The sequence below is a fragment of the Myxine glutinosa genome, chromosome 2 (assembly GCF_964187855.1).
Source record: "Myxine glutinosa chromosome 2, kmMyxGlut1.1, whole genome shotgun sequence".
Lineage (NCBI taxonomy): Eukaryota > Metazoa > Chordata > Myxini > Myxiniformes > Myxinidae > Myxine > Myxine glutinosa.
Window position 1 is genome coordinate 221,217,557 of NC_136262.1, and position 23,757 is coordinate 221,241,313.

A 23,757-nucleotide genomic window follows, 5' to 3' on the forward strand; every position below is an offset into this window, starting at 1 on the left:
TCTGTATGTATGTATGCGACCGCTGTTTCTCGACAACTACCGGTCCGATATACTTTAAACTTGCCAGGTATATTGCTGGGGACCCGAGGATGTGCCTTTTCAAGGTTTGAAATTAATCGGACAAGTGGTTCCCAAGGTATGGTCACCGTACTCGCAAGCCGTTCGCTTTGGCTTTGCGAATGGACCAAACCATTTCATGTAAATAGAGGGGGGGGGGGGTTCTGTGGTCGTTACTGCCACGTGGTTTCAAAGTTGCCAATGGACCAAACCATTTCATGTAAATAGAGGGGGGGGGTTCTGTGGTCGTTACTGCCACGTGGTTTCAAAGTTTTTTTTTGTTGTTGTTGTTTGCACGCATGTTTTTTTGCACGCACGTACGGGCAAGCACGTACGGGCAAGCACGTACGTGCGGGCACGCCCTAGTAGGATAAAATGACAATAAGAAAAAAATGTGCACTTGCCGATATGGTGCTTGTTAGCTTGCAGACCATTCTCCAGCATTGAGGATAAGTGCTGGTAAATGCGATGCACGAGCACCTGGATCTCATTCCGAGTGTCAAATCTTGCTGAGGCAATGGAATCCTATGAGCAAGGGACAAGGAGCATTACCACGGCAGCAACGTAACATCAGTGACAGTCCAATAAACCAAATTGGAAGCAATGTGGAGAGTGTGGAAGATCGTCAAATTACTCAAGTAAACAGTTTGCAGTGCATGCAAAGCACCTGATAATGGTGGAGCTGTAAGCTATGGCTATCTTGTCCAGGACAGCTGATCACACCGAGACCAAAACATCCAGCCAAGAACTGCAAACGCACTGATGTGAGAAGTGCAACAACCCGTACTGTAGGAGACCGGGGGCTAGAACCAGGACCAACATGCTCTTCTCCTTCCTTTGCCTCCATCCCAGCAATAATAGTTAGAATCTGGTGTAATGCCTCAACACGCAGCTGGTGGGGTAACAGTGTACAAACAACAAATTACCTTGTGGGATAAGCATTACAACCAATAAGCATTTTATAAACAGATGAATTGTCAAACAACGCTCGTACAAACCCATGCAAGACTCCTACATGGAGATGTTGGACGCAAGTTACAATACTTAATGGATCAATTAAAGACAGCCAAAGCACTCTACGATTCAATGCAATATATTCACAAATCTTCACCTCGGCTCGAGCCTGTTGCTGCTCCATGGCCAATGTGAGCATGCGTGGATCACTGAAGCTTCCTTCCGGCTCCTTCCCTGCCAAATGGACCAATTCATCACTTAATAGGCTCAGTAAATCCCCCAGAAGAATGGTGTGTGGAGCCCTTGACCCCAGAATTCTCTCCTTATAGATATGCTGGAATGGCTTGGCTTCCACACCATCCTGTGTGTGGGGTTCTGAAACAAAAAAGTCAAAACATTGTTATGGAACCACATGAAAAAGGAAACTGGAAGCCTAACCGATTCAAAATGAGGAAGAACCTTGTTAACGAAGGATTCATGAATGTCCCAAAAATAATAATAACAATATATTGTTGCATGGACGGCAACCTTCTGATATGACAGAACCACACTGACACGGTTACCATCACATTGAAGCCGAAACATCAAGGACAGTCAAACTATCGCTGTTTTTCACAAGCCAGCACCGAGCGGTTATTGTTATTGTCGGCCTGTGATCTGGTAAGGCCAAATACAGTGCCGTAATAATACAGTGGTACCTCGGCTTACGAGTTTAATCCGTTCCGTGACGGAGCTCGTAAGCCAAATCGCTCGTAAGTCAAAGCAAATTTTCCCATTCAAATGCATTGAAATGCTATTAATCCGTTCCAGCCTCAAAAAAAAAACACCAATTTTTTTTGTTAGGTGCTTTTAAATAACAAAAATGTACTTTATAAATAACAAATAATGTATAAACAAGCACGACCTCGTATATACTGTACATAATACAAGAGAATGTAAAGAAATAAACTGGTTTTATTAAGCAGAGGAGAAGAGCATGCCAGGTGAGGTGTGCGTGTTGTCGACTTGGCGAGGCAGTACGATCGTACTCCTTCTACGATATGTACGATTTTGAAGCAGAAGGAGTCCATAAAGGCTATAACGCCAGCCAAGGGCGTTACGATTATTTCAAAGCTCCGGACCTCTATCCATGAAGATATGGAGAAGTTGTTGTTTGTGTGGTTGAAGGAGAAGCAGCTCGCAGGAGATACCGTGACCGAGAGCATCATGTGTTTGAAAAGATTGAAACTCGGATATCGAGCACGGACCACGAGGTGTTTTTTCTTTTTTCTTAATCTCGGTTTCAGTGAACTTTTGCTCTGTGCTCACGTGTACTGTACCTGTACCTGTAATGGTACGTCAGAGGATGGCACCTGTTGTCATCATATTAAGTGGAAGATGTTCTGCATCGTAAGTTGGTACACCGTGGTCTTTCGGCGGTGTTTAAGCCGGCCGTCTTGGCTTCTGTCACCATTGGCATTGAGTCTTTCGATGTAGGTAGGTCGTTGTGTGCCGGTGCCTTGGCCGAATTCCTTCATTGCTGCATTGTTAGCTCACCTGGTTTTTTATACCACATCTTTGGTTATCGGACCAGCGAATGACGTCATCTCCTCCAAAGTATGGCTTATTCTCACTTGTCTTGGACGATCTTCTACTTCTAGCCTTCCACCGTGCATTTGGTGTCCACTGTACTTACTGTACAGTGCCTGGTAAAATTGATGTAATGTACAGTGCTAATACAGGTCATTAAACAGGATTACAGTAATTTTAACCCAAAATGAATCCCAACCAAACCTGATAGTTGTTTTTTTTTTTTGTATACAAGGTCGAGGCTCGTGAAAGAGCGAACATTAATCACACAGAAAGACAAACCGACACATAAAACATATAACATAGGGAGCGGTAGACAAGATGGGGAGAGAGGGGGAAGGACACAAACACAACATTTGAGAGCAGGGACCGAGAGACATGGAGACATCGAGAGATCTGAGAGAGGGCGAGGGCTTGGGGGGGGGGGGGCGTGGGAAGGGGGCGGTGGGAGAGGTATAAAACATATGGACACTGCCAGGACTTCCAGGAAAGAAGTTGGAATTTCAAACAAGGTGGATCTGGGGTGAATTAGCGGGGGTAGAAAAGATCAAGGTTTTGGATGGGGGAAGATAAGAGATGGTGGTGAACAGCTGTTTTAAAGACCTGGAGGGAGGAGTGGGATTGAAGGGAGTGAGGGAGTTTGTTCCAGAGGCGGGAGAAAAGAGGAATGAAAGAGTGAAGGTGAGCAGAGAGCCGAGATTTCGGCAGTTTAACCATCAGAGGGTTGCTGGCAGATCTTGTGCGACCTGTAGGAATATTTGGGGGACAGAGCACAGAGAGAGCTGGGGGTGCAAGGCCGGAGAGGAGTCGGTAGAAGACAGAAAGACCACCTACCTGCCTGCGGTGAGTGAGTGAAAGGCCCTCAGAGATAGCTTCATCGCGGGAGATTCCAATAATTCTGAAAGCTTTGGTTTCAACAGCGTGAAGCCGAGCTAGGTGTGAGGCAGGAGCACCGGCCCATAGGGGAGAACAGTATTCCATTGAGCTGCGGATGAAAGCCTTGTATGTGGTGAGGAGCTCAGGTGTGCCGAGGAAGGACTTCGCACGACGGAGGATGCCCAGTCGGCGACTGGCTTTGGAGGCCAGCTTGGAAATGTGGTTTTCCCAAGAAAGATCATGGCAGATAGTGAGACCCAAAATCTTGAGCGACAGAACTTCTTGGAGAGGATTGTTGAGAAAGTAGATGGGAGGGTTGTCCAGTCGATCTTTTCGGAGAGACATAGTAAGAGTGTGAGATTTGTCAGGATTGAAAGACATGTTCCACTTGTTTGACCAGTCTGTGATTTTGTCCAGGTCTTCAGAGAGTGAGGAGGCAGCAGACTGCCGATCTGAGGGAAGAGGAATGGAGCGGCAGAGAGTGGAGTCATCAGCAAAGAGATAGAGAGGATTTTCGAGAGAGTCAGAGAGATCATTGATGAAGACCAGAAAAAGCACGGGGCCCAGAACACTGCCTTGGGGAACTCCAGCCTGAACAGGAAGAGGAGATGAGAGAAACCCATTCAGGGCCACACGTTGACGACGACTAGAGAGGAAGTCCGCCAGCCATGCGTGGAGATTTCCATGGATACCAAAGGAGGAGAGTTTGGTGAGCAGAGCGGGGTGCCAGACCGTGTCGAAGGCACGTGATATGTCGAGGGAGACAGCTCTAATTTCCTGTTTGGCATTGAGGACCTCCATCCATTGTTGAGACAGCAGAAGCAGCATGTCCAGAGTAGAGTGACCTGGTCTGAAACCAAATTGATGATCAGAGATCAAGCCATTGGAGAAGAGGAAAGATTTCATATCCGAAGCAATGATGGATTCCATGACTTTGCTGATAATTGGGAGAAGGCTGATTGGTCTGTAGTTGCTAGGATCTGTTTTTGCACCTTTTTTGTGCAAAGCGGTGATGTTGGCTGATTTCCAAGCAGATGGCAGTTGACCTTGAGCAAAAGAGAGGGTGAAGAGAACAGAGAGAGGGTGAGATAGAGCAGCAGAGCAGGATTTTAGGACCCGTGGGCTGATGCCGTCGGGTCCAGTTGCAGAATCAGAGTCGAGGGTTGACAGAAACTTTTCCACCTTGTCAGGAGGAAAGGACACGGAGTCCAGGAGCAGCAGGGTACGACTGGGTATGGTGGGTACAGAGAGGGATGGGTTTGGGACACAAGATTTAGAGGCAAACACAGAGTTGAGGCATTCAGCTTTTTCACGTGCGGAGTCAGCTGTGTAGCCGTTTGAGGTAAGGGAGGGGATGGAGGGGGAACAAACACCAGAAACGGATTTGACCAGACGCCACCAGGATTTGGAAGAGGGAGACAGATAAGAGAGTTCGGTCTTGAGAACGGAGAGATATTGTTTCCTGGCTCTCCTGAGGGTGGACACACACTTGTTTCGGGCTTTGTGAAAGGAAATGAGATTTCCTTCCGTTGGATTTGCTTTCCAGGAGACGAAGGCAAGTTGTTTCTGGGCAACAGCCTCACCACAAGATTCCGTGTACCATGGACGGGAGGAAGGGTATGACAACTGAAGACGAGATGGGATAAATCTGTGCATGAGAGAGAGCAATTTACTTTGGAAGAATTCCCAGGATGAGTTGATGTCAGAGGTGGTAGAGATGGGAGACCAGTCCAGATGATTGATGGCTGCTTGAAGACCGTGCCAGTTGGCCTGAGTGAAATGCCAGACTCGTCGACGCTGAGCAGGCTCCCTGAGGATGGTCAGAGAGATGTCCACTTTAACAAGGACATGATCAGATGATCCGATCGGAGCAGAAGAAGAGCAGCAGACATTTTCAGGGAAGTTAGTCATAACCAAGTCCAGAAGAGAAGATGTTCCGTTGACTGAGATCCGGGTCGGGAAATTGACAGATTGTGTCAGTCCCAGTGAGTCGCAGAAGTCCTTTGCTGAGGAGCCATGGCTGGTGAGAGAGGTACCCACACCCAGCCAACTGGCATGATGACAGTTGAAATCACCACATATGAGGAAGAGAGAGTTGGGATGAGTAGATAGAAGTTGGTCCATATCATCAGACAGCGAGATGTAGATTGAGTCATCACTGTTTGGTGGACGGTACAACACACATATGAACAAGAGGTGGGAGCGAAGGGGAAGCCGTAGCCAGAGGTATTCCTGGGGGTGAGGTGGAGAGAGTGCAGTGCAGGGCGAGTGAGGAAGAGAGTTTTTGATAAAGATAGCAACCCCGCCTCCAGGACGAGGCTCAGGTCTATCATACCGGAGGAGGGAGTAGCCCGGGAGAGATACTATGGAATCAGAGACATCATAAAGGAGGAAAGTTTCTGTTAAGCAGATCACGTCTGGTTTGACAGAAGCAACCTGTATGGAGAGATCAGTTAAGTTTGAACGAAGGCCCCGGATGTTTGAGGTCCATACCGTTAATGAAGAGGAAGGGGGAGCATCAGATACAGAACAGGGGGGAGGAGGGGTAGGGTAAGATGTGGAAGAGGTGGAAGAGGTAGGGAGAGCTGTTGAAGGTGTGTCAGAGATTTCAGAATAGCTCGGAGAAAGGGAAGGATGGGGCGGACAAAAGGTTTGATGGTGATTGGGTGAGCCACAATGAGGTGTTATTTGAGGAGGGGGAAGAGCGAGGCAGAAGGTTGGGGGAGATGGAGGTGAGAGTTTGAAGGGGGAAGAAGCGGGGAGGACGCTTTGAGGAGGGGGAGTGAGAGGGGGGAAATTGAGAAGCAATGAGGGTGGGGAGATTTGAAGGACGCATTGTTGCGACAAAATGGTGGAAAATACAAGGCAAGCCATTCTTTAAGAGATAATTTTTTGCACAAGACATGGTGAACACAATTCCCAAGACAACCACAGAGGCACAACACACATGCTGTCACACACTTTCTGACATCATAAACAATATGTGCCTTCCTTCGTGTCCGTGTGTGTGTGTACGTGTGTGTGTTCGTGTGTTTGTGAACAAGATATCTGGAAAAGTTCTGAACGTATTTGGATGAAAGTTGGTGGGATGATTGCCCTTGGGATAAGGAAGAATTGATTAGTTTTTGGTGACGCTCAGAATATTATTCCAGATCCAGGAACTTTTTGAAGGATTGTTTACCATTGGAAGATAGGGCTCATTTTTTTTTTTACATTATCTTCTATATATTCTATATTTAACATTGTGATATGAAAATAGTTTTCATATTTGTTGTAAATGTAGTTTAAACTCGTGGTTATGCGTTAGAGCGGTGTATTTTGTTAGCAGCGTCGTCTTCAAGGTTCTTTTTTTTCTTTCTAATGAAGACATATTCTGTCATTTTAAAACCACCAAAGTGTGTATTCGGTTTCCCCGTTTCATAAAATGTATCATTTGATACGTATAATACTTTAAAACTGGTTTTTTTGTTGTTTTTTTTTTTACCTCAGAAGAGATATCAACATTTACCTCAGCGAATGTCAATCGCGGTGTCAGTATTTGATGAACTTATAAAGACTTAGGTGAGTTATAAGTGTGACAAGCATGTGCACGGGACTCTTCCCAGAAGAATGAGTGGTCGCATTAGCTTGTACGACTTAAAATGAGCGAGTTTTGTTTTGACGTTTGGGCCAGTTTTACATGTTGTATCCCTAAGGAATGAAACGAACGTTTTTTTCTGGCTTACAATTTTATTTGAAGTCACACATGCCTCAAAATACACTCACTTATATAGAATTGAACGCTGAATCCGAAAATGTAAGTGAAATTGCCTTGTTTTTTTTTAACATTATCTTCTATATATTCTAAATATATACCTGTGCAGTGTCTGTCTTGTGTTGTCTTGTCTTGTGTCGTCACTGAACTACTCCTTCAAACTTTTGTGAAATCGTACTATTCCAACTTGACCCACGGCGTGAGTATGCGCTCTACTGAGTGGCGTTCTAGTTAAAAAAGTTATGGACGAATTATGACAAAACTAGGTGAATGAGGTGGTTAGGTGACAACAAACAAGCCGATTCGATTTTGGTTCAGGTCTGAATCCAGATCCGGCTTATCGTTGGGCTAAAAAAGTAAACTGTTCATCAAGCGGAGGTATGTTCTCTTTTTTTTTTCTTTTTTAAAACTTTTTTCTTCTTTTTTTGGTAGATTTGCACTGAGTGAGTTCTAGTTGAAAAGTATGTTTTCAATTGAAGGAAAGGTTGACACTACATCTTCACCATATTAAGCAAGTCAAAGTGTTTCCGTATTTTACCCTTAATCGCCAGTAAAATGTTTCTTTTTACATTTGTTAGAAACAGAATCGTATAAATCCCACCACCACCAAAGGTGTTTGTTTTTCACCCCTGTCTGTCTGTGAGCAGGATAACTCAAAAATGTATGGATGTATTCAAGACGAAATTTGGTGGACATGTTGAGTGTGTGACAAGGACGATTTGATAAGGTTTTGTTAAAGATCTGGATCAGTATACGATAATTTTTTAAGTGATTCTTCACCATTGAGAGATAAGCCAAAAATTATATACAGCAGGACATCTCAAAAAGTTGTGGACGGATTCAGACGAAACTTGGCGGACAGGTTGGATGTGTGATGATGACAAATTGATGTGAATTTGGTGACGATCCACATCTGGATCCGAATATGAGAATTTTTTAATTTCTCAAGTGATACTTTGAAGGAGCTGTGCTCCAACTCGAATCGAAAGAATGGACGCGACAAAAGGCTGGAATTCGTCCGAGTTTCTTTATTGCATCAAATCAACTCGGGTAAACTGAAAAGCCCGTTTATCGGGCAGCATTATATACAAGCACTCGAATATCTCATGCCGGAGCGTTTGCCCTTAAAAGGCGCGACTGGGCGTGTCCGGGAGACCTGGGCGAGTCTGGACATGCCCGGGAACGGCGAGACTGGGTGTCGCCGGACGGGCCGGGCGTGCCTGGACATGCCCGGGAACGGCGAGACTGGGTGTCGCCGGACGGGCCGGGCGAGCCCGGGAAAGGCGAGTCCGGGCATGCCCGGGAAAGGCGAGACCGAGCGTCTCCGGGCGGTCTGGGCGAGCCCCGCACAGCGATCGCTCCGTGGTTGCGTCCTCGGCAGGTGTAAGGCGATTGTGTATGTTCAGCGGCAACCGCTACACATGCCCCCCCAGAATCGACTTGCACCGGCAGGGTCAATTTAAGGGGTGTCCTAATGACCCAGCCGAAGCGACGCCTGGAGGGTCGTGGGGGGGGGGGGGGGGGGAGGGGGTCCGGTGTGGGGGTGGGTGGTCGAGCGGGAGGCACCGTGGACGGGGGGCGGCCTCGCCGCGGAGGAAGGGCCAACCGAGGTGGTCGGTCGATGTCCACGTGCGCCGGCTTGAGGCGGTCCACCGAAATCCGGTCCGACCTGCCGCCGACGTCGATGACGAAGGACTTGTCATCCCGTCGCAGGACCCAGAAGGGTCCGTCGTACGGCGGCCTGAGTGGCCCCCGGTGTGCGTCATGACGCACAAAAACGTACTCCGCTGTGCAAAGCGCTAGGGGGACGTAGGACTGGGGGTCACCGTGGTGGGACGTTGGCACGGGGGCAAACCATCGGGCGGTCTCCTGGAGGTCCAAGCGCTGGCGAGCTGCGGACCAGGGACTGGTAGCGTCGGGCACGAATTCGCCCGGGACGAGTAGCGGCTGGCCGTAGACCAGCTCGGCGGTGGACGCCCGGAGGTCCTCCTTGGGGGCCGTGCGGAGGCCCAAAAGGACCCACAGTAGCCGGTCGGTCCAGCCGCCGTCCTGAAGGCCGGCCATGAGCGCGGCCTTCATGGAACAGTGGAACCGCTCGCACAACCCGTTGGCTTGGGGGTGGTAGGCCGTGGTACGGTGGAGCCTGACCCCCAGGTTGCGGGCGACCGCGCCCCACAGCTCGGAGGTGAACTGCGGCCCGCGGTCCGAAGAGATGTCCGCCGGTGCGCCGAAACGGGCGACCCAGGTGGCGATGAAAGCCTGCGCCACGTCGGCGGTGGTGGTGGAGACGAGGGCTGCTACCACATGATGGAAGCGGGTGTCGTCGGCGGTGATGCCTCGCAGGGCGAACTGGGAGTCCGCCTGGGCGAACCAAACCGCCGCGTGAGCCTCCCAGAAGGTAGGCAGTTTGAGGGCAACTGCCGTGTCCATGTCGGTAGGTCACCAATGAAGGAGCTGTGTGCTCCAACTCGAATCGAAAGAATGGACGCGACAAAAAGCTCTCGTCCGAGTTTCTTTATTGCATCAAATCAACTCGGGTAAACTGAAAAGCCCGTTTATCGGGCAGCATTATATACAAGCACTCGAATATCTCATGCCGGAGCGTTTGCCCTTAAAAGGCGCGACTGGGCATGTCCGGGAGACCTGGGCGAGTCTGGACATGCCCGGGAACGGCGAGACTAGGTGTCGCCGGACGGGCCGGGCGTGCCTGGACATGCCCGGGAACGGCGAGACTGGGTGTTGCCGGACGGGCCGGGCGAGCCCGGGAAAGGCGAGTCCGGGCATGCCCGGGAAAGGCGAGACTGAGCGTCTCCGGGCGGTCTGGGCGAGCCCGGCACAGCGATCGCTCCGTGGTTGCGTCCTCGGCAGGTGTAAGGCGATTGTGTATGTTCAGCGGCAACCGCTACAACTTCATCATTAAGAGATGGGGCCAAAAACGTGATTTAAAAAAGTTATGCAGAGGTTTATATTACAAAACTTGGCTTGGTGGATGAGTTGTGTAGGTGACAAGAACAAGCTGATTTCATTTTGGTTCAGGTCTGGATGTATATCCGGCCTATCAGTGGGATACAAAATGTAAACCGTTCAGCCTGGTGGAGGTATACGCTCTACCGAGTGCCGTTCTTGTTTATTCAATGTGAAGGACTGCTGCTGCATGCAACAGCCGAAATTATAGAGTAACACGTACAATTTTCGTTTTCAAACATTTGGCAGATCTGAGTATCATTAAATCTTTCATTCCAGAACAAACAGCAGGCAGTGGTATAAAATCCCTATAATATCTCGAAGAATATGCTCACCAAGCCTTCGAGGAGAATTGATCCCTCCAGGTGAATTATCCACCCACACACTCTTATCCTAAAATAGAAAAGAATAAGCAAAATCAATTCTACAACTTTTGAAGAGTCTCAAGAGTAATTATGAAATGGCCATCTTTATTCAATGCATATGATATTTTTCTTAAAGCACTTTTATGGTCACTTACTTCAATAAAATCTTTTCCAGGAAAGTCAAAATCTGTTTCCGACCTTCCAAACCACGGAGAAACGTTCATTCGCATTTCCATATTCTCTTCACTCCTAAATCAGACAAATAAAGGTGATCTCTAAATTGCTTCAATTTTAAGGACAAACACACCACATAACATAACATTGAAATAAATCAACAAGAAAGACATCTTTGTGTGGTGTATTTTGTGTGGTGTTTATTAGCTGTTGTGTTTGTGTGGTATATTGATGACGTAGATTTATGTTCACTTCAATATGGTTGCCGAATCAAGTGACCGATGACGTCATCAATTTAATTCTCCCATACAATTTTTGTGAAGATCATGCTCAATAAATTTTAAAGTGATTGGATCAAGCATTCCACTTGTCTATTTATGATGTCATAATAAAGGCACCAATGACATCATCATGAATATATGTTGCTCTCCATGGGGAATACTTGACAATGAGCCATGTTTAAATTCATTCCATGGAGCAGTTTCGGTGTTATAGCGGAGCAAATTTTTTCGGGTTTTCCAAGATGGCGCCCATACCACGTGACCTCATAATTATCATTAAAAGTTATACTGGAGGAGGCGCTCCTACGGTAAAAAATGTCTTGGCATTCGGACCAACGGTCACAGAGAAAAGCATACTCATGTTCTGTGCGGACAAACAGACAGAGAGACAGACAGACAGACAAACAGATCCAAATGCAACACTATCTCCTCTGGTCAGGGTAAAAAGGAAAGATTGAGGTATGTAGAGAGGAAATACCACAAAAACAAGGAAGGGAATATTGAGAAGAAAAACGCTGTGCAAGTTGCAGGTCAGTGACGTCGCCGTTCTTATTTCAGTAACACTATCTTGGTTAACCTTCCAAAAATTAACAGACTAGAAAAACATTATTTGACACAAATTGGCACCCAACCTTGCTCCCCAAAGTCTCTGCCTATAGCATCCAAGGCACACTCTTCTCAGTGCTTACTGACTTCATTCACTCCAGTAGTCAGAGTATGCCTCTCAAAAGAATCCTCTCCCTGTTGATGCTTGAGTGCCCCAAGGCAGTATCTTGGGTCTAATGTTGTTCCTCATTTTCCTCATTTTTATCAGTGATCTTTCCAACTCTCTGCAAAATCCTGCTCATCCCTTTGCTGATGGCTCCACCCTCTGCCATAGTATCTCATCCTCAGATAGGCAAGGAAGCAGCCTCTTTTCTCTTTGCAGACCTTGACAGAATCAGGAGCTGGTCCAACACTTAGAATAAGTCTTTCAATCCTGACAATTCTGCCACTATCACAACCTCTCTTTTTTTACAAGTGACTGTTAGGCGATGCATACTTTCAGCCATGAAAAAACGAAGATGTACATTTGATAATGTAATTGTTAAAGAATGGTTCCAGCCATTTTGGCATTAGGGATGTGCAGAACATCTGATTGGAAGTTTCCACATAAAGTAATTGACTCAGGTAATAATCATTCAGAACGTGCAACTCATGCACACTTAGGTTTTTAGAGGTACACGAGGGCGTTCTGTGCAACTTCAAAACAGTCTTTCCGAAACACAAGCATATGGATCATCCAGAACGAAAATCACACCGATTAGATTCTTTAACAATTCATTGCAATGCTACATCTGTCAGAAAGTGAGGAATTAAATGATTGTTGACCTTCAAGCAAGGTCTTCCATTCGGCATGTTGCAAAACTCTTTAATGTGAGGAGAGGGAACGTTTATGACCTCAGAAGATGTTTTAAACCCACTGGATCAACAAAGGATATGCCAAGAAGTGGATGTCCCAGGATAATGACTCCCACCCAGGGCAGATAAATTTGCACAACCAATATAAGCAATCCGTTTCAAACTACCAGAATACTGCAAGTACACTCCCTGAAACTCACAGGAAAAGTGGCAACACATATCCATATATATTATTCTCCTTATCCTCCCTTTATAAGGGGTGAGGTCCAATGGCAACCAGCTTCTGCCATGACTCAAACACAACACTCCACCACTTCACCCTGTCCGAATCCATCTCTCTCCACTCTCCAACCACACCCACCTGATATCCCTCCAATCCTCCTACCTTGCTCCTTCAACCTATACACTCTCTTTGCTATTCAGTTCCTCCATCCGCTCGAACATGTGGCCAGCCCACTTCAGCCGGCTTTCCCAATCATGATCATCTACACACCAATCTCCTCCCTCAGTTCATCTATTCTCCTTCTATTCACCCTCTTCACTCCTGCGATCCTCCTGACCGAGTTGTTCTCACCGACCTGCAATCTCTGGTGTGGTCTTTCTATCATTGCCACCATTTTGAGACCATGAAGGTAGGCAGGCGTCACACAAGCTACCAAAACTTTCCCTTTCATTATCTCTTCCTCCAGACAAAGAGAGATAACTCAAAACAACAACAAAACAGTAATATATGAATATACATTCCCATATACAGTACAGTATATAACAAGATATAAGCACTTGGAAGAGCAAGAGGATATAATAAAAAGCCTGCTAACGGGGCATTTCCCCACTTTCCAATGTGTAAGCTGTTAGTTCTGTTATATTCTGCAGTCTAGCTCGTCATAGAGCTGAGACATTGTACACAAAAAATAAGAAAAACGTAGGGGCAATACCCCTGGCACTCACCTGGTAGAATAAACAGTATACTGCACTGACTAAAGGTATTTAAACCAATTTCAATGGTTGCGAGAAGACAGGGCAGCGTGTAGAATCATACTAACATAATCATAAGACTTTAAACAAACAAACAGAAAAAAATACCTATTTTGGGGGGCAACCCCTTTCCCTCCTCCCAACCCCTATACCTCTTCAGACCCCAATTTTTCTAATGCCTTGAACAAACATTGGTACATCACGTTTGTTGAAGGTTGTGGTGACGTTTCATCGAAATTGCGTGTGTAGCATCTGAGAAGAAAGCAAATACCTATTATGGGGGCAACCCCCCACTGTAGACCCCTAAAGGAGAAGATTTTTTTTAATGCCGTGAACAAACTTTGGTACAGCACGGGTGATGAAGGTTGTGGTCAAGTTTCATCGAAATAGTGTGTGTAGTTTCAGAGGAAAAAGCAAACTCCTATTTTGGGGGGTCAAACCTGGATCCACTTTGACCCCGGTAAACCCCCTTAGACCTCAATTTTTTTTTATGCTGTGAACAACCTTTAGTCATAACACAACAACTATCATTTGTGCCAAATTTGGTCACAATCCCTTCATCGGTTTCAGAGAAGAAGTTGCAAGTGTTTACAGTCGGACGGACTGATGACGTGCCATCGCATAAGCTCCCCTGAACTTCGTTCCAGGTGAGCTAAAAATAGGCTACTCTAAACAACAACAAATATAATCTGTGCACAAGTACGGCAGGACATTTATTGTTAATCGTCTTTGGAAATATCAAAACTTAACCGTTGCCTTCACCAAATCCACGTTATTATTTACCCTGCTCACTTTAACCCATTTACCATGAACACAATCACTTACTCGCTAAGTTGGTTGGGCAAACTTTGCCCTTCTTGTTCTTCAGTACTTCCTTCACTCTGAAGTTCTTGGTTGGAAGAGACTATGGCAAAGAGAAGTAGAGCACAGCGATGGATGACAGACTGACAGGATGCTGTGAATAGATCAATTTCCTCTGAATCTGGGCTGCAGGATGCTCTTTTGGTTAGCACTGCTGCCTCGGCCACCTGCATTTCATGCAAAGCATCTGGCAAATCATTCCTGTCTTCGAGGTCCACCACATCTTCTGCCCCAGGTCTTTCTGAATCAAAGTTTCGGCTTCGTGTAGTAAGAAAGCATTGGAACACTTCTGTAGGTAAAGAAAAATAAAACTCATGTGGCAAGACCAAAGACATTTCCCTCAACCACAATAGCTAATTGCTAAGGAAACGTGATGGCAAGATTACCAAACACGCCAGAGAAAATGCACTTGCATTTCAGTTTATCAGTAAAAATAAATCTATTGTTCTAAAAGTTTTCTTTGCAGAAACAGTATATCTCCCTGGTTTTCGACATATTACTGCACATTTTGCCCAATAAGAGATATAAGTAACATAAATATCATCTCAATACAACCCATATTCAACAGTGGGGAATTGGTGAATCTCACTTCCAGGTGTAAGATCTTCCTCTCCTTCCTCGTCTTGACGCTCATGCAACAGTGTGTCACGCAAACGTCCACGCTCCCGGCGCTCTGCCACTGCAAGTCGCCCTCTACACTTTCCTCGACGAGGCTCCAGGTTCATCCCCTCATCCAGAGAGCGCTCGGTAGGACCTTCCATTAACTCTTCTGGCCCATCAGAGTTGTATGAGATCTGCAGCATAGAAAGGTGAGGGGGGGGGGGGTGAGCGTGGCATGGACTGGATTGTAGAGAACAGCAAGAACACAAAAAGGAATCACTGCTTAACAGCAGTAGAATGTGCTTTTAGAGGTGCAATGCTCCACAGTTGAAAAGGACCAACTACTGTTCCAAACGCTGTATTACTCACCAATTGCGATTATCTAAATTGTATAATTTGCAGACAAGCTAGTTTAGTTTGCAAACTGTTCTAGTTGTTGTGCCTCCTTCTCTCTCCCCCTCTTGTCTCCCACTCCCTTCATTAAATGTTTTATGTGTTACCTCTTACATGAGCCTCGACTTAGTATACAAAAAAATAAAATAATAATAAATTAACAAGCAAAATTGAAAGGGGAAGAAAAGAAAAACACAAACATGCACACATACACATACACATACACATATACATACAGTATACATATACATATACATACACATACTGTGTATATATATATAGTTATGGCCTTGGGTTTTGGGTGTACTATGGAAAAGGGGGGGAGGTATCCTCAGTTCTCTTCATACTTACAGGGTCTGTGGCTACCACACACGAATAACGTTGACTTCATGCCGCAGCAGATTGCTAGTCATCCAGGAGCGCCAACCAGTTGACCACGTGTTCCAGTGTCCGCCATCTATTACCGTTTAACTAGAGATCACGTGGGCTCCTGTCCAGGGCACGTGCCCTCGTTATGCACCCCCCTTATCTTAGTTAGATCTTAATGCGGCCGAATGTTAAATAATGGTTATCGAACTAACGAGCCAATTAGTTGGGGAATTATAATCTCCCGGGCTGACCGAGGTGTGAGCAGCGCTGGATCAATGAAGAAAAAGACGGGCATGGACATGTTGGAAATGAACATGAACAAAGGATTTATTTGAATTATTTACAAGGCACAAGCAAATCATGCAAAAAAAGGAGGGAGGGAACTCAAGGGCTTTAATTGCAATGTGGGTGGGGAAGGTACACACAAAAGGAACAATGGGGGAATGTAAATTTAAACTGTACAGTGTACAGTGAGCCATTGCAGGCAAATGAAGAATGCAAGCGAGCATTTACAGAGCAAAGAAAATGGATGAGAGGAAAACCTTAACCTATGCCTTATCTACCGGTATTACACAATACAGGGCATTCATCAGACATTCACGGGAGCTAAGATAGGGACAGGACGGGGGTCATCGGCCTCTGGCTTAAGGGGCGAAAGCAGACATGCTTCCGTGACCCAACCGCTAAAGGAGGGGGCAAAGAGGGGAGCAATACTTGAGACATCTAGGGTGGGTGACTGTAGATGGTGCAATGTCATGCGTGCCAATGCAAATGGTGTGAGAGAAAATGCGATGGTGCATGTCAATGATGATAAAATAATAAAATACAGCTAGGAAAAGAGAGTGTGAGATGATAGCCTACTACGTGGGACTCCAAAGAGTATGTGTAAGCATGACTTGGTTTGGCCCTAACATGTGCTCGCTCCGTTTGCCTACCACTTCAGCTCCCAGCTCCAACTCGACAACCTGAGCACCACCTCCAACTCGACAACCTGAGCACCACCTCCCACCTCCCCCCCTCCCCCACCCCGAGCCCAGATCGTCCACCATCAACGCACATGCAGCGATAGTGACTCAGGCAGGCAGGTAGGGAGAAAGGCAGAGAGAGAGAGAGAGAGAGAGAGAGAGAGAGAGAGAGAGAGAGAGAACCTTCACCCACGAGCCTTTTATAATCCCTTAATGAGGGCTGGGCCTATAAGAATAATCTAGAAGGTTCTCAGCGGAATCCGGGATGCCGATTGGCGCATCGCCACTTTGCCCCACCCTCGCCAGACTTTCGCAGCCAATTTTCCCCAGAAGGCACTTCCACTTCGGCACGGAATGGAGCTCTCCCCACTTAACGTAAGATCGCTCCCTGGACATGTTACAGGTCCGGGGGCAATCTCATGGGGGTGATGTGTATGTGTGCAATGGCCAATTACTGCCTGTCTATTGAGATGTGTATCAAAGTCCGGCGAAAAAAAGCGCTGGCTGTCGCTTTCAGCGATCCGTGCTTCTTGCAGCAAACACTGCTCTGTGGATGAGGTGTGGATGATAGCAGAACATGAGTAATTCCGTGTGGTTCAGGCGACGTTGTGGTGTTTTGGGGTATTGGAGCAATGATCAGCATGTATAACGAACTTAATGTATGTACCCTTAATGTGAAAATAAAACCAAGTGTAAATAAAAATTAGTATGAATTATTGTTAAATGTTGTGTACTCGTGTGAAGAGACGATGATGAGAAATAACATAAAGTGGCCAATTTTATTCAGGTGTGCGATTCAAACCAAAGTTTGTGGCTGCTAAGATTCATGGTTTTGGAGTTATGGAGGACGGACATGGACACGGACGGACACGGACGGACGGACGCACGCACGCACGCACACACACACACACACACACACACACACACACACACACACACACACACACACACACACACACACACACACACACACACACACACACACACACACACACACACACACACACACCCTCTTATTATTATAGATTATTAATAGGTTGTTGTTGTTGTTGTTGTTGCCGTTTTGTATGCAGCATGTGGCTGCTGGTTGCATCATTTATATAAGCATGGCTGTGCTGCTGATGCAGTGCCCCTGATGGCAGTAAGCCGGTACTCATTGGAAGGATGACAGGCTGAGAAAACCAATCTCGTGTTATTTCAACGACACACCAAGAGCTCGAACTGAAGACCCTCGGATCTCAAGCTCGCCACTTCAACCGTTAAGCCTTCAACAGGCTTATAAATAACAGGTAATAACATGATTGCTTCAATAATTAAACTATTAATAGAATAATTCAACAGATGTGCATGTGATGGTTGACCATATTTTCAACACAAAAATTTGTTCAAAAAATATTAACTCTTCTTCAACATGTTCCAGGGCATGGTTTACAGTACTGGGGTTTACCTAACACTGGCAGGTATTAAAAATTCAACAAAAAAGCCAGAATAACAGCATCAATTTATGCAGGTATGTGCTAGTTATCAACCATGGATCTGAGCTTGCACAAAAAGGAATCTTACCAGCCTGGATCGTTTTGACAAATTTGCTCGAGCACCAATGAATTCCAAATTTCGCTGTGCCAGTAGACGGTTTCGAAGCTTGTAAACAGTCAAGTAAACTTCGGCCAATTTCCGACTGGGTTGGAAACTGTTATAAGAACAAACAAACAAAAGCCAAAAAATCAGACCACATTACTGCAATCAGAAATGACCTGATGCAAATATACAAAAAAGAAAAAGTGCATATGGCAATAATAATAAAAATTGTTGAGTAAAGTAGGCATACCCATCTTCACAGGCCTCCATCAATAAGCCAGAATGTTTGAGCAGTGCTGCCAACACAAATCTGGAAACTGTATCTAGCAGAGGCTCTTTCTTCAAATTGCAGCTATCCCAATCTACATAAGAGTTGGAGATAAACACACATGCACAGATTTAGATTTCTTTTTTCATTCTGAAAAATAAAACATGTCACACAAAATGGCAATGCGGGGGGGTGGGGTGGGGGGGCATTGATGGCAAGCAAGGTATGTGCATGCCTCGGCTTAGTGCATAGTCCTGCAGTTTGACCCAGAGGCTGTGTGCAGGTTCCTTGCTCGAGCCAAGAGCCAAGTCCACAAGCAGAGTTTTCTGGACAGAAAGTTGGTGCTCAAACAGCTTGTGTTCTTCATTGCCATCCAATGCTGCTTCCAAAGAGCCCATGCACTCTTCTGGTACACCACGCAAATGAAAAACTCAAATGTAAATTTTTTTTTTTTTTTTTTGTTACACCAATTCTGATCATTCCTGATGGTAAATGCTGTCTTGCCAAGCAAAAATCTTTTAGGACGGTTTGAGATTTTGAAAATTTTCTGGGGATATTAAAAAAAGATGTCAATTTTATTAAACTCCACAGATCTGAGCAAGAATACACTATGCAGATAATGTGAGACCCCAGGTTACATTGGGATGTGTTCTTGAAAAGTGCCACGAATATCTAAACGACATAAATCAAAGCAATTTTTCTCATAAGAATTAATGATATAAGCGGAGGATGCCGTCCTCACGACACCGCTTCACCCATTGCATTTCGCTCTTTGTCCCACGCCCATCCAACAAAGTCGGAGACGGGGGACATCAAAATGAGCTCTGCCCATCCGACCGACCGACCGACCGACCGATCATCCGTCCATATACTTTTGTGTACGCGGTATTTCATTAAACATTTAGCTTTCATATTGCAGATATATATTCCTCATGACATTATCTCAACCTGATTAGATCACAGCAGTGATTGGCTGAATTATGTTGCCATGGCAACCATCTTAGTAACTTGGCTTGTGTCGGCAACATTCGAAAAACCGTTCAAGATTTAACTTTCATATTACAAAGATCTATTCCTCATACCACCCAAAAGGTGGGGGACGTAGAGTATCAACTCCTTGTTACCTTTGATATTACCTCTTAGCCACTCTACAATACAGTACATTTCTTTATGTGCGATACAAAGTACTTCATGTACAGCATACAGTGTAGGCGTAGGCTGAGGCGACTGATACGAGAAAGGACGGATGCTGTCAGTGACGCAAATATTGGTTGAGGCGACGCAAATCAGGTAATGGTATTAATAAAGTGATGATGTATTTGTGATATGATGTAAAAGGGGGGAGATTTAAATCGGGGTATTACTGTACATCCAAATAATCCCTTTTTTGTATATTTATTTGAGGCTTGTATAAGAGCTAACACATAGAACATATAATAAAGGAAGCGGGAGACAAGAGCGGGAGACAAGAGCGGGAGAGCTAGAGGGAAGCACAACAAAAATAGAGAACAGGGACATCAGGAGATCTGTATTTGCATAAAATAAAATATCAATAAACAACTTTGCAAATAAATGATGTCACTGGAATTTAATTTAAAAATTAGAACAGAAGAAAGGGTTAATCACCCTAATATTCTAAAACCTAATTCCAAATGACAACTAAATATCTTGTGTACTTTCTGGGCAAACAGAGTAATAAAATGTCAAATGTTATCAAAATCGCTCAGCACCACCCCACCCACCAATCTCCCCAACCCTTCCGTTCACCTGCATTACAATAAAAGGGAAAACAACTGGGAACAAGAAAATGCAGCTCGGAATCATCATATATACACATCATATATACATATATACATATTTTACATGTTTTTGACAATCATAATTAGTGCTGCCAATTTTGCAGTTTTAGACAAACTGCTAATGTTATTTGATAAATTTATATATTCCTCTCATCCTCCAATATGCCTGAGATAATGAGATATTTATATATTAGATGTCAATAGTCCCATTAAGAGAAAGAATGGGATAAGCTCATGAAGTTAAGCAATTTTACAATTCATTCTAACATTGCTAAAAATAGCCACGTGGGGAACTGATGGTTACTTCCTCACGGTTTTATTAAGATTTTATTACATCTTCACGAGATATATATGTTATATCCTCACAAGAAGATCTTATTAATAAATGACCTGAATTTGAGGTTAACCCCACCCCCCTCCCTTTTATGCATGTTATAGGGACGGATCCAGATGGGCAGCACACCCCCATGAGACCTCAATGTTCTGATGTTGTTGTTCTCCTCCTCCCTTTATAAGGTACTAAAATAAAGTAGTGTTATCGTACCAAATTTGGTCCATATCGGTCATGTTGTTTGTGAGGAAAATATGTTTTAGTGAATGAGGGATTAGGGCAGGGAGCCCGTAACCCCCTTCCCATGGGAGATACGGCCAAGGGGAGCACAACTTAAAGTTAGGGGATGGTCACGATCGCGCATGGCCTGTTTGGTCTGCATCCGTTGTCGGTTTCTGAGAATAAGATTTTTGAATGAAATACCAATATTTAGAGCAAAACCCCTTTTACTCCCTTTAAATGAGTGAATCCGGATGAGGAGCACAACTCCATGAAACCTTACTGTCCTGATGCATTGTACCAAATTTGGTCCATAATCGCTCAGGTAGTTGTGGAGAAGATGCTTTAGTGAAAATGAGGGCTTTGGGGTGGGGGCCCGTGGCACCTTTTCCGGGGGAAATGCAGCCATGAGGAGCGCAACTTAAGGTTTGGGTAGGGTCCCGATGCCTCATGGCGAGTTTGGTCTGGATCTGTCTCACGGTTTCTGAGGAGGTTTTTGAATGAAATACCAATATTTAGGTCAAAAAACCCTTTTAAACCCATTTTATAGCAGAGGGAGCATCCGGATGAGGAGCACAACCCCATGAGACATTGCTGTATTGATGCATCGTACCAAATTTGGTCCATAACAGTCAATAGTTGTTTGTGAGAAGATGTTTTAGTCAAATGTTAATGGAAGGACAGACGGCCGGACACTGGGACCCACCCTATGAGATTATTTCAAAAGTAATTACCTAAAAAAAATGCTCAAAAACGCAAGCAATAATCGAGTTATAGATGTGATCACCTTAAGTGCTCCGTGGACAACGACTATATAAAAAAAACAAAAAAAAAAACATCAAAACATATAAACCTTCCAAACAATAATGGTTTGAGGTAAACTTCTAGTCATACCAAAATGTGCCACACTCGTCTCTAGGCCTTGGCTAAAAAGAGGACGGCTCAACCAGTAGGAGCACTCGTCCTCCTGGGTGGAGCAGGGTGGGCCCTGCAGCATTGCACCCAAACAGCGACCAATGAGCAAGGACAATGCCCGTTCCAGGTCTACAAGCCACACCCAGGAGTTCACAGACACAGGTAGAGGCATCCCTTGGGTTTCAGTGCAGTCTGCTCCACCTACAGATATTGAGCCAAAGGTTAGGACAACAGAAGATAATACCAAGGATATTGCTTGATATGCCGATGCAACATCATTGGCAATAAAATATCTTGGCATGCATCTGCTACATTAGATCAAAATACCATGAACATTTCCAGATGAAGATCCATCAAACACGGTCAAATTTCCATGATGAGGTAAATATTTTGAATATGTGTGTATATACAGTCAGGCTTGCTTCGATCTCTCCACGGCATCAAAGTTTTGAGTGTTTTCCCGTTCGTTTATTTGTCAAATTTCCGCTGCGTATTTTGTTGTGCATGTGTTATTGTGTGTTTCTATTTGGTTTTGCTTTTGTAGTTGTTGCAAATTTGTGTGTAATTAGTCGTTCCTTTGTTCGCGCCTCGTGCGGCCTGGTGTCTCGTGCGGCCTCCTCGTCTCGACTTGTGCCCCGCCCCCTATATCTCGTTTGTTCTTTCACCTCTGCTCCTGCTTTCTCAAATCCACGTTCTCACTTAGAGACTTTTCCCAGATTGTTTTTCATGGTTTTGTTTAAATATTTATTTAAATATGTTTAAACCGCAGCCTTAATGCTGACGATGTTTTTGTTTTTTTTAAGTTACAGATTCTGATGAAATGGTGGTGGTTTATGTGTTCCATGACCGAATTGATTAATAATTTAATTTTTTAATGAATATTATTTATTTGTTTTCCCTGTTTTTCAGTGTTCCATTTATGAAAATATAATAATAGCGAGGTACCAGTGCTATACACCGCACACGGGGCACTTGATCACGAACCCTCCAGTCACAGGTCAAGGCAAAAGCGAACCACGTGATCAATAACCATCTCAAGTCATTGCTTCTCGGCGGCAGATTCACTACGTCGGCGCATCACTGAAGCCGTCCTATAGAACCTTGATCCAAGTCCGACCAGGATCGCTATAGACCCCAGTGTGTACCCTGGATTAGAATAGGTACACCGTATCCCTGCGTGTCGTAAGAGACGACTAAGAGGGTTGGCGTCAGGAAGGGCATCCGGCCATAAAAGCATTGCCTCAAAAAGAGAACCATGACAATTACAACTACATATGGGCAGGGCACAGCCCGAAGTGGAGATCGGTTTCTGACGTTTGGGACATGGAATGTAGGGACAATGACAGGGAGATCAGGAGAAGTGGTGGAAGTATTGGTCAGAAGAAGAGTGGACATATGTTGTGTGCAAGAGACGAGATGGAAGGGAAGTGGTGTGAGAATGGTGAAGGGTAGGCAGGGACAGAAATACAAGTTTGTGTGGCAAGGGTGCCCGGAGGGCGTGAATGGTGTTAATGCCGAACATTCATGTTCTGAGGAGTTTGTAGACAGTGTGGTGAGTGTGACTAGAGTGAGTGATAGGTTGATGATGGTGAAAATGATGATTGGAAAGCTCTTGGTGAACGTCATCTCGGGATATGCTCCGCAGGTTGGTCGGAGCGATGAAGAGAAGGACAAGTTCTGGTGTGCGATAGAGAACCTGATGGAAAACGTGAAAGATGAGGAAGTTGTTGTGGTAGGAGGAGACCTAAATGGACATGTAGGAAGGAGTATGGATGGTTTTGACGGAGTTCATGGGGGTTTTTTTTTTTTTTTTTTTTTTTGTATACAAGATCGAGGCTCGTGAAAGAGCGAACATTAATCACACAGAAAGACAAACCGACACATAAAACATATAACATCGGGAGCGGTAGACAAGATGGGGAGAGAGGGGGAAGGACACAAACACAACATTTGAGAGCAGGGACCGAGAGACATGGAGACATCGAGAGATCTGAGAGAGGGCGAGGGCTTTGGGGGGGGGGGGGCATGGGAAGGGGGCGGTGGGAGAGGTATAAAACATATGGACACTGCCAGGACTTCCAGGAAAGAA

General features: G+C 45.2%; 1 protein-coding gene across 1 annotated transcript in view; it reads right to left on the reverse strand.

The window, feature by feature from the left end:
* Nucleotides 1–23,757, reverse strand: part of LOC137422161 (putative E3 ubiquitin-protein ligase HERC1) — a 443,323-nt gene that overhangs the window by 319,220 nt on the left and 100,346 nt on the right. Inside the window, 11 exon segments of the mRNA XM_078772274.1 lie at nt 462–582; nt 725–949; nt 1,169–1,386; nt 10,510–10,567; nt 10,695–10,788; nt 14,196–14,520; nt 14,821–15,025; nt 18,122–18,248; nt 18,387–18,498; nt 18,640–18,810; nt 21,648–21,869. Coding sequence (XP_078628400.1) covers nt 462–582; nt 725–949; nt 1,169–1,386; nt 10,510–10,567; nt 10,695–10,788; nt 14,196–14,520; nt 14,821–15,025; nt 18,122–18,248; nt 18,387–18,498; nt 18,640–18,810; nt 21,648–21,869 — 1,878 coding nt within the window.